Source organism: Mixophyes fleayi, chromosome 1 (genome assembly GCF_038048845.1).
Source record: "Mixophyes fleayi isolate aMixFle1 chromosome 1, aMixFle1.hap1, whole genome shotgun sequence".
Classification (NCBI taxonomy): domain Eukaryota; kingdom Metazoa; phylum Chordata; class Amphibia; order Anura; family Limnodynastidae; genus Mixophyes; species Mixophyes fleayi.
In genome coordinates, this window is record NC_134402.1 from 175946140 (window position 1) to 175958531 (window position 12392).

General features: G+C 40.3%; 1 protein-coding gene across 1 annotated transcript in view; it reads right to left on the reverse strand.

The window, feature by feature from the left end:
• The window catches only part of CFAP299 (cilia and flagella associated protein 299), a 490745-nt gene that overhangs the window by 18118 nt on the left and 460235 nt on the right, over nucleotides 1-12392 (reverse strand). Inside the window, exon 5 of the mRNA XM_075204555.1 lies at nucleotides 5595-5724. Within this exon, the coding sequence (XP_075060656.1) occupies nucleotides 5595-5724 (130 nt within the window). The remainder of the gene's footprint in view (nucleotides 1-5594; nucleotides 5725-12392) is intronic.

The window sequence follows — 12392 nt, forward strand, 5'->3', positions numbered from 1 at the left end:
CACCACTTTTCTTTCCTGACACTGCTGTGGGGCACTTGTAATGTTTCCTAGCTGGGATATAAACTGCTGTGTGTTTGTGCCATTGCTCTAACCAGCCTCTTGCTGCATGCAGTCTTACAGTTCATTTACAGGAATGTTAGCTTACCTGCCTTAAGCCCATTGTTAGCCTGTTTTGTGGGGGCCCAAACAAACCAAGGACTTCAATCACAAAAGTGGCATCCCTTTGTAATTGAAGTGCTTGGTTTGTTAAACTGTATCTGTAAGCCCTCCTGTTTCTGTGTGTGTTTGCAAAACCTTTTTAACATAACGATGGGTGTGAGGTACCAAGGATAATTCCATCTTGCACCCCTTTTCTTTTCTGCCACTGCTGTGTGGCAATGTTTTCTAGATGTGCTATGAAATGCCGTGTTTGTGTTGTTGCTCTGTCGCTTAGCATCCAGTCAGCTCGCTGCAGTATTTGGCCGAAAGTGGATGAAAATAATATTGTGATCTGTGAGGTGGTCAAAATTGACTGGAAATGACTAGAAATTAGTGTTGTTGTGGTTAATAATAATGTAGGAACAAAAAAAGAGCAACTTATGTGATTGTAGCATATTGTAGCAATTTTTCAATAAAAATACAGATCCAAAACCAAAACCAATACCAAAACACATCAAGGGCGGTTTTGCCAAAACCAAAACATGAAGTTAATACAGATCCAAAACCAAAACACAGGGTTCAGTGAACATCTCTATTTCTAAAGGTACTTGACTTGCTATTTCAAGAAAAAAATCTATGTGGGATGGCTGCTTTACGTCTCTAAGGTGACCTCAGGACTGTCTTTCTTTAATCTGTCAAATTACTATGTTTTAATGACATTATTTTAGAATAGCGCACGATTGAAAATAATTGATGGCATCTGAACATCGATACTTTAGAAGACATGCAACAATATGGACAACCCATATGCACACATATAAAATGGGTATCAATGCATGATATCATCAGAGAAGTAAAAAATGTATTTGTGCTGCAGGCCCACATTTTTCATATTTGTAAATTGCTCTATTTATCTCTTTACTACAGAAATTGTCACTACGTCTGCAAGTACACTGATTGAATTAGATCAGTCTGAATGGAAAATATGGCCAGCAGATCACATAGAAGATCATTTGTTGACCCGGAAGGAGTAAACTGGAAGGTTACTTGACAGCACACACATAGTCACACCCGCTTCCAATATATAAAGACACACAAGCAAATAGAGCAATGGAGTAAACTAAGGTGTAGAAAAAATGCATTGAAAAGATGTGAGGAGTAGGAATAGGATATATGATAGGATAATCGATGGTGAAGACTACATGGGGTATAACACATCTTTAAATAAAAAGGAAGTTCATACATCCAAATTATTCCACAGTTATACTAACATCCCAATGGTGGAAATCATTTTATAGGGATATGAATTATAATGAAATAAGACACAGCAGTTTGTTTATACTGCTGGTTATCATCTTTGCAGCACCATGATCTGTATACAATGGTTTTGTACTAAATAAATTAATATTCAGGATTCAGACATAAAATCAAAAAAACATGGGGATGATTTTTCAGATCTGAACTTTGTCTGTACATTAATAAGTCGCATGTGTGAACTTAATTTCATGTACACCCACCCCACATGCTCTCCACCAGCATAGAGGGGGGGGGTTAGAGTTTTTCCAGTGATAATCTATAAGAGATTTTGCAGCAGCTAAGATGTGTGAGATCAGCTTATTTGAAAACATGCTCTCATCGGGTAGGGCTCGGGAGGGAAGGATAGTCCAGGGGTCCTTAGATATCTGTTGGTCAGAAACCGAGTTAATGACAGAGAGGACCATGTTCCAAAAGGGGGTAATGCACGGACAAGTCCCCCAGATGTGGAACATCGTGCCTCTTTGACCACAGTTCTGCCACCAGCTCGCTTTTTTAAAAATGTATTTTTTTTGTTTATAACACTGTCTGCTGCCAGTAGCTGGACACGCTGGCATTGGTGATTTAATGTTGGCATTGCGACTGACAGCAATCACAATATCAGTAATTTATCAGTTACGGCTAAATTGAAATACTGCCATTTACCCTGTCGGCATTTTCATTTTGGCAGGATAAGTGTCGGTATTTCTTCCATTGGGAATATTACTACCACTGTTAAAATTCTTATATGTACACTGTTAAGTATTACCATCTCCAGCCAATATCGCTCGACTGCCTGTCAGTATTTTATTAGTAAATTATGGTGCCATATTTTATTGGTAAATAAACTATTCCAAGTGACAAAGTCCAGAACATAATCTTCACAAACATGGCTGCACAGAGTGTGCAGTCTTCATAACATGCTCAAATGGATGGCCTGATCATTGGATTTTTCATATCCTTACTACAATTACTCCACCTCACCTGAATTCACCATCTTGACCTATTATGGTGCAGGGATATAAATTCATATTAATTTTCTTTGCAAGCCACCTGTTTATCCAGTTAAGATGATGGATGAGGGGATTTTAAAAAAGTGTGGCATGGGGTTATTTAATATTAGTGTAAAATAAGTAGTGCAATTTTCATACTAGGCTAATGGTTATTTAAAGAGCAAGTGGCCAATTAGAACAGTCCTATGGTTCCAAAGTGTGCCTATTTATATGTGAAGAACATGGATCTGTACATGAAGATGGTGGCATCAGGGAATTGCAAAAGTCTTAATTCTCTCATGGGTGGAGCTAGGCTGGTCAATGTGTTTCTAGCTAAAAACTGGTTGTGCACCCTTATCAGCCTAGTGTTATGTTCACATCCAAAAGCTACATTTTGATTTGCAGAATAAGATATTTAAATTGGATCAAGGAAGATAAAGAGGGAACATTTAGAGGGTGTGCCTTGATTAGTGGTTGAGCATATTTTCCTCCTGCAAAATGACCGTTTTAATGGGTGTTCTGGAGATGTCAGTAATTGGGAGTCGACCTATGCTGTCAGTGGAATGACTTTTGTACCACCCAGGTGCATTTGATGCGAGTATGTGCATTTCTATACATATTGTTACTCATGAAATAAACGCATTCAAATACACAAATGGACCACATGTAATAAAGACAGTCTCAATGGACCTTTATTTACAACTAAAAGAAAAGGAAAAACCGCACCAGGTAATCCATATGCTTCCTCAATGGTATATGTATCAATCTAGCGTTAATGGCATTATCCATACATTATGATCGGTGCACCCGATTATTGAATAATTGCAGACCAAAGTTAAAGAGAAGAAAATAAATGATCAAATGGGGCACTCAAAAAATGGACAAGATATTGGGATTATAATAAATGCTGTTAAATACTCCTTTATTTATACTATTTAAAACATTCTAATAGGTGAATAATGGATGAAACTGATTAGAAATAAGACTGGTAAAAAGGACAATGTTAGTTGTCCAACCGTGTTACTACTCAGTTATCTACTGAACTTTCTTAATTTCCATAAATATGAGATTTATTTCAGTGGTTATTCAATTCCCTGGTTATTCCATTTTATAACAGTGCTTTGTATTGAACCTCTTATGGTTGGAGAATAAAATGTATATATTCCCTCCTTGTTTACTGTAAAGCCAGTGCCATGTAGTTGACAAGACTGGTTAGTTTTATAATAAGTTTCTAAATGTTTTGCTACCTCCATTTAGAAATTCCGTATGTAGACTCCTTGATGCAGACAAATTAGATCCGGTTAAGAGCGTTATATGAATCATAGAATAATTGTAGCCACATATGGAGTGTATTACAATTAGTGCCGTTCTCAAGGTATTAACCTGTAGATTGGTTAGACAGATTCCTCCCTGTTGTTGGAACAGGGTATATGTTAACAGCACCTACAGGTTATATTGTAATCACTATTATGTTTCCCAGACATTTAGAATCTGCTATAATCCTAGTCCTGATATAATAAGAGGGGACAAGTGATTCCGATTAAACCCTCATGTACAAGAGGGGATTAGTGATACCGATCACGCCTTCACGAGGGGTATTGCAAAATTAATTAGTATAGTTACACATGGATGCTTTTTGGTAATGAAGCCTATTTAGTGTATTTAGTGGAATCACAATACTCTTATAAAGATTGGAGATATAATTTCGGGAGTTATACTATATGCTAATATAGTTTGTAAAGCAACTTCTATACCCATCATAGGGTTCATGTCTGAACAAATATCCGGGCTCTATGACGTTTAGACCAGCTGGTTTATTATAAACTAACCAGTCTTGTCAATTACATGGCACTGGCTTTACAGTAAAGAAGGAGGGAATATATACATTTTATTCTCCAACCATAAGAGGTTAAATACAAAGCACTGTTATAAAATGGAATAACCAGGGAATTGAATAACCACTGGAATAAATCTCATATTTATGGAAATTAAGAAAGTTCAGTAGATAACTGAGTAGTAACACGGTTGGACAACTAACATTGTCCTTTTTACCAGTCTTATTTCTAATCAGTTTCATCCATTATTCACCTTTTATATTTCGCTATTAGAATGTTTTAAATAGTATAAATAAAGGAGTATTTAACAGTATTTACAATCCATTTATTATAATCCCAATATCTTGTCCAATTTTTGAGTGCCCCATTTGATCATTTCTTTTCTTCTCTTTAACTTTAGTCTCAATGGACCATCAGTCTCATGATTAATTGAAGACATAAATGCAACATTTTATAAGAAGAAAAAAATAAATGAATGATGGCGGTGGTAGTCTGAGATTACCTTTTTACTTTTTCCACCATATGCAGCACTCAAAAGTGGAACATAGGCATGGACCTTGTGGAAAAATAGGTTCATTTAAGCAATTTTGTCCCCATTTTTTCTACTGATCTTCTTATTCCAGTAACTTTGGCTGAATTAAAGCACTGACATAAAAGGTGTTTTTCACATTATTTATTTCAGCTCAGGCTACTGCAATTGTAATATAGGTAGAAAAAACAGGATCAGGCATTGTATACCTGGTGAAATTATGGAAAGTCTGGAGAGTCTTCACAAAAGTTCCGTTCTGATTTAACATACAGTCAGATAGACACATCATTAAGATGTTTAAAAAGCACCAAAGAAGTTTTATTTGGCATTACGTGTTCATTGGAAAAGAGAGGGGACAGAGTATAGCTTAAAAAAGAACATTTATCACTATAACTATACTGTAAGTTAGAAAAAAAGTTTAAAAACACTGTAAAACTGACATTTATTTGCTTTTTAATGAACTACCTGATACTTCTGTGAATTTAAAGGTAACAAAAAAGGAAAGTTCCATGATGGATTCCCTTTAGCACAACCTAAAATAACAGGGAATACATATTTATATGTGTGACTGAGCCATGAACAATGAACCTCTGAGCTTTAAAAGACCATACAGATCCCTCATTTCAAACAGATCCTTAAATATATAAACACACAAAGGAGTGACAATATTAGTCCTCGAGTTGCTAAGTGATACCACTTGTAAAGCTATGAAACACAGGCAGTAAAAACAGTACCGAATCCTTAAAACATATGGTAATGTGAGAAGAGAAGTGAAAATTGCCGCTTTGCACTGAGAAAAATATTTACCTTAGGATCCACGTTTAGTATTTTCCTGTCTCTCTTATTTTTAAACAGTAATCCAGATGAATTTTCTGCAATCACTTGGTAATTTGGACTTGCGTTTGAAGTTGAAACATGGGTTTCCCAGTTATAAAAACTGCAAGAACAGAAAAAGCAAGGAAAAAAATTGAATACATTGCATTGACTATGTCCAAGACATTAATTTGTGTACTTAAGTCACATTTGTTCTTTGGGGTTTTCTCTCTTCTTTTAAATTTTGCTACAGAAGTTATTCGCAATAGACTCACTGAAGGAGGGCCTGTCACTTCTGACACAGGTCTGCTTTTATTAAGTATAGGCTATTCAGCATTTCCCAGTCCCTTCTTGCATCGATCAGGGGAGTAAGGAGTGCACTCAGTATTTTTAAAACTGTTCCGCAATTTGGCCTTAAAGTTTTGCACATTAAATTTAATTCTGTGTAATGAAAATGTAGAAATGGCACCCCCAGAACTTTGCACTACTGCAAAACAGCCTATTTGAAACTTGATTTACATGAAATGATGCTCATCCATACTAATCACTTGCTGGTTAGTTATGTCCCATCAACTCTGGCCTCATGCTCCATTAGTGCTGGTTACTAAAGTTAAGTAGTATTCTAAATTAGTAGACCTGATTCTGCAAGTTGGGCTGTTTATTATATTAGATGAGATGATTAGCATGTTAAACAGCCCTATTAGCCATGGCAAATAAGTGGGGTGAGGGTGGGGGGTTAAATAGCCTCTCATTAACAAAACCGGAAATGCCTAAGGGGTGATAGGTCCTCTTCAATACAATGTTTTTAATGTAAAGTTGGAGAAAAATGTGATCAAATTGATGAATTGTACCCTAAAATCTTGATTAATAAGATGTGTACAGTTTTTATTGTTTCAATAAAATATTATTATTATTATTATAAATTTTATTATTATCGTAGATTTGTAAGGTGCCACCGTGCTCCACAGCACCGTACAGAAGGGTAAACAGGACATACATACAACAGGGACATACAAAGAAGACATGAAAACAAAGAGTATGAAGGACTCTGCTCATTATAGAGCTTGCATACTAAGTGGAAGAGGGCACAGATGAAACAAGAGGAGCAAATGTAGCGTAGAGTGGAGACTGGGACAGTTGTGAGGGTGGATTAGTGTAAATAGTATTATCTGGGAAAAAGTAAGCTCTAAAAAAGAGATGGGTTTTCAGAGAGTGTGTAACGATTTGAAGGCTGTGGAAAAGTCTGTCCGTGATAGGGAATTCAATAAGTGGGGAGTAGCAGAGGATAAGTCTTGCAGGCGGGAGTGAGAGGTGGTTAACAGACACGAGACAAGGCACAGGTCAGAGGTAGACCTAAAAGGGCAGGAGGGAGAGTATTTTGATATGAGACTTGAGATGTATGAAGGGGTGGTGTTATTGAGGCCTTTGTAGGTAAGGGTGAGTAATTTGAATTGGATTCCGAAGGACACAGGGAGCCAGTGTAGTGATTTGTAAAGTGGTGCAGCAGATGTGGAACAGTGAGAGAGGAAGATCAGTCTTGCAGCAGCATTTAGGATGAGTTGAAGTGTGGATACATAGGTGTCGGGAATGCCAGGTAGCAGGAGGTTGCAGTAGTCAAGACATGAGATGATGATAGATTGGGTAAAAGTTTTGGTAGCATGTTGAGTAAGAAAAGGGCGTATTCTGGCAATGTTTTTAAGAGAGAGTCGACAGGACTGGAAGCAAGTCTGGATGTGAGAAATAAAGCAGAGGGCAGAGTCAAGTATGACACCAAGGCAGCAGGCTTGGAAGACTGAGGAAATTGTGGTGTTATTGACAGTCAAGCAGATTTGTGGGGAGGTGGTGACTCTGGCAGGAGGGAAGAATATAAGCTCTGTTTTGAACATGTTGAGCTTTAGGTAGTATTAGGACATACTTGTGGAGATAGCAGAAAGACAGTTGGTTACACAAGATAATATAGAAGGAGAGAGGTCAAGGGAAAGAGATATAGATATTGGGTGTCATCAGAGCAGAAGGCCAAATGAGCGAATTAGTGCCCCAAGAGAAGAGGTGTACAAAAAAAGTAAAGAACCAGAAACAGATCCTTGTGGGACCCCAACAGTGAACCAGGAAAGAACTGTGTCACGAAGGCCAATAGATTGAAGGGTGTGTAGGAGAAGAGGGTGATCAACAGTGTCAAAAGCAGCAGAGAAGTCCAGGAGAATGAGTATGGAGAAATGACACTTAGGGCTAGATTTACTAAGCTGCGGGTTTGAAAAAGTGGGGATGTTGCCTATAGCAACCAATCAGATTCTAGCTTTTATTTATTTAGTACCTTCAACAAAATGACAGCTGGAATCTGATTGGTTGCTATAGGCAACATCCCCACTTTTTCAACCCTGCAGCTTAGTAAATCTAGCCCTCAGACTTACGTAAGTAGATCATTGATCACTTTTGTGGCAGCAGTTTCAGTGGAATGTTCGTAGCAGAAGCCTGATTGCAGAGTCGAGAATGGAGTGAGAGGAGAGAAAAAGAGACAGGCATTTGTACATTAAATGCTCAAGTACCATGGAGGCAAAGGGGAGGAAAGAAATATGGCTGTAGTTTGAAAGAAAGATGGTTTCTTTAGAATTAGTGAGATGAGCTCATGTTTAAATGAGAATGGAAATGTACAGTGGAGAGAGACAGGTTGAATAGGTGAGTTAAAGGTGGACATGCAATGGAGGAGAGGGAGCGGGGAAGTTGGGAGGGAATAGGGTTAGGGAACAGGTTGTAGGGTGAGATGATAAAATGAGTGCAGAGATGTCATCTTCAGTTACTGGATAAAATGTATTTAGACTGGTGTGAAGACACCGGGTTTATCTGGCCCAGTGTTACCCACTTCACGCTGGCTGGCAACCCACGGGTGCCTTCCTATGCCAGGGAAGTCTACCCAGTGCCTTCTAGGGTTTGTATAGTCACTCAGGCAAATGCAGTTAAAAAGTAAAGCAATACATTTATTGTAATAAAAAACAATCACTAGATTATTATGTACACACAGTAAATAAATGCCAGGCAGGTTTACCACATCATCTGTCCCTTACCCCACTAGCTTAAGTTACAGTCACCTGACTGTCCAGACTTGTCAACCCATGAATCTCTCTCAGCTGCATATGTAGAGAACGACAACTCAAAACCACATCTTGCACCTACCTTGAATGAAATCAAAGAATGAACACCACCTCCCCCCTGTGCAGTGGCTCCTTATATCTAGGGTCAAATTTACACAGTGCTTTACCCTCCCTGGGCAAACCCCTGGGTCTCTCGCTCTTTAAACAATAGTAGGTCCTGGATCAGGGGGTTGGAGGGGGGAGTGGACATGAGCTGTGCTTTCACAAAAGACCCCTGCTGGGACACAGACAAAACATCTGGACTAGTCCTATGGAGAACAATGGATACTAATTGGCTTTCCCCACCTCCAAAGATAGGACAGCTATCAGCCCCTCCTAAAATTAATCACTTACCCTACTTTGTGATGTCACAGGGTCCCCAGCTATTCCATGCTTTCTGTAGAGGATGGAGGAGGGAGAATGAATGCAGCTCCAGCCCCCTCACCTGTATCCTGTACACCACCTGATCTTTACCCATAACCCACCCGGCTTCACTTTAAGGACAATGAATAACAACCTCACTGCCACATCATCAATACACAAAACACAATATACATATTTACAATGACCTACAATGTTCCCTTATCCAAATGTAATTAGACACTGTAGTTGTAGTCTGTTGAGCTGGGGAACAAGAGCAAGGGCTATAAAAAGTACTTGCTATAATTCACATTATGTGAGAAACAGGATGGTTAGTGTTATCACACTCATTTCGTCACAGGTGGATTGGGGAGTATAGGTGAAGGTGGGCAGGACCTGACTCGGACTAAAAATCAGCCCTGGCATTTAAAGTACAGGAGGCCCACTTCAGTTCCAGCAGGAAATAAACTGTGTCCCTCCAAACAGTCCCAGCAATAAATTAAATAGCATTAAAGTTTAATAAATTTTTCACAACCATCCCTGGCAATAGATAATTCATATTCACATTTAATAAATAGCCCTCCTCCCCAAAATCAGTGCCATATTCAATTGATACCACCTCAGCATTAAATTAAAGGTTCCTTCATCTCACCTCAAATATTTAGCCTCCACCTACAATCCACCATTAAATAGCCTACCTCCCACACTATATTAAGATCCTCCCTTCCCTCACATATTATATTAAAATACTGCACGCACACACACACGCACACTATATTAAAATATTGCGCGCACACACATACGCACACTATATGAAAATACTGCGCACACACACACACTCACACTATTTGAACATGGCCCCACATGCACACTATATGAACACACACACACTCACTAACTAACACATGCACACTATATGAAAATACTGTGCGCGCACACACACACACGCACACTATATGAACATGGCCCCACACGCACACTGTATGAACATGGCCCCACACGCACACTGTATGAACATGGCCAACATACACACTGTATGAACATGGCCCCACACGCACACTTTATGAACACACACACACACTCACTAACTCACTATGAACATGGTCGGCGGCCACACACTTACCTTGTTACCTCCCTGCGCGCTGCTCGGTGGACAGAGTTTCAGTGATGTGCGGTCGATGTAAGTAATCACATGGGACGTACACCACATGACAGGTGCCGTCCCATGTGATTAAAATCACATGGCCGCATATCACTGAAACTCCGTCCGCCGAGGAGCGCACAGTGAGCTGCGCTGTTCGGTCAGGCATGCTGCCGGCTGGTTCAGCCCAACTAGCCATCGGCCCTTCTGGCATTTGCCAGAAGTGCCAGATGACCAGTCTGGCCCTGAAGGTGGGTAGAGAGAGTAGAGTCAGTGGAATTTGGCAATATCTTGTTGAATGATGTGGAATTTGTTTTTGAAGTGGCTGGCAAAACCATGAGAAGTGAAGGAGTAAGGGCAAGGCAGTGCAGGTAGACAAAAAAGTGAGGTGAAGGTGGTGAAGAGGCAAAGTGGGCTAGAAGTCTGGGTGGGCAGTGCTGGAAGCTGAAAGGATGAATTTATACTGGAGGATATCAGGATAGCAACAAGATTTCCTCCAGTGGGGCTCTGCATTGCAGGAGCAATTTTTCAGGTAGTGGGTCTGTGTGGTGTGCCATGGTTGGGGTTTGGATCGTCGTAGACTGTATGTTGTAGCTGGAGCTGCATTGTCTAGGGCTGAAGTGAGAGTTTTGTTGTAGAAAGAGCCGGCCTAATTAGGGCAGGACAATGCAGTCATAGGTGAAAATAATTGTTTTAGTGAAAATGAGAAGTGGATTAGGTTAAGAGTACTTAGGTGTCATTATGCATGTATGGATTTGGATGCAATGGGAGGACAAGATGTTACGTGAGGCTGAATAAAAGGAGGTTGTGGTCGAGAGTGGGAAGGCTAAGTTGGAGAAACTAGAGATGGAGCAGTAGCAGGAGAAGACAATGTCAATAGAGTGTCCATCACAGTAGGTGAGACATGAGGTCCACTGGGAGAGACCAAAGGAGAAAGTAAGTGAAAAAACTTTAGTGGCAGAAGAGACAGTGGGATTATCAATGGGAATGTTGAAATCACCTAGTATGAGACTAGACAGTTCAAAGGATGGAAAATAATTGAGCTAGGCCACAAAGATGTCAAAGAATTGGGAAGCTGGACCTGGGGGAGAGGCGATAATTGACAGCAACATGAAGGTGGAGAGGATAAAATAGACAGATAGTGTGGACTTCAAAGAAAGAGAATGAGAGGTAGGTTTAAGAGGTTATGACTTGGAAGGTGCAGCTTGGAGAAAGTTGAATGCCTACTACACCCTCTTGTCTGTTTCCAGGTCTGGTGGGAATATGGCTGAGGGAGAGTCTCCCCAGTTGTATAGAGCTGCAGGGGATGTAGTGTCAGAGGAGGTGATCCAAGTTTCTGTAGTGGCAAGGAGGTTGAGGGATTTAGATATTAATAGATCATGAATGGATGCAAGTTTGTCACAAACAGATTTGGCATTCCACAGTGCTCAGAAGAAGGGAAGAGAGATATGTGAATAAAGCTGGTGGAATTGCAAGCACGGGATGGATGTAGAGGTTTGGATTGGAGCAAAAGTGGTCATTGTACAGTGACCAGGGTTAGGTGAGATGTCACCAGCAGCCATGAGAAGGAGCAGGATGAGAAAGAGGACAAGCAAGGAGGAATTTGTGGGTGTGAGGTTTATTTCTGTTTATGTAGGCTGGTGAGTATGGTGGGTGCAGGATATATATTTTAATTGATATTCCCAGAACATAGAAGGGGGAGTGCACCTACATGGAGTTTGTAAGTGTCAGCGACACTCAGGGGCGGATTGGCCATAGACCTTACAGGGAAGTTTCCCGGTAGGCCGATGGCCTAACGAGGCCACTTGGAGGCCACCTCAGATTTTACCGGGGGGGGGGGCGCGATTGGATGCAGCGGGGGGAGGCACGTACAGGAAAGCAATCTAAAATATTGGTGTTCAGTGGGCAGCAACAGGCAGCCAATTGCTAGGCTCTCACGGTGCTGTTCGGCAGACAGGAAGTCTGACTTCACTTCCTGTCTGCCTGATGTGAGAAGAGACGCTGCTCAGAGCAACTGAAGGTAAGTAAAGGGGGGCTTAGTATACTATGCTATACTAAGGGGGGGTCCTATACTATACTAAGGGGGACTACCTATACTATGCTATACTAAAGGGGGCTGCCTATACTATACTAAGGGGGCCTGCCTATACTATACTAAGGGGT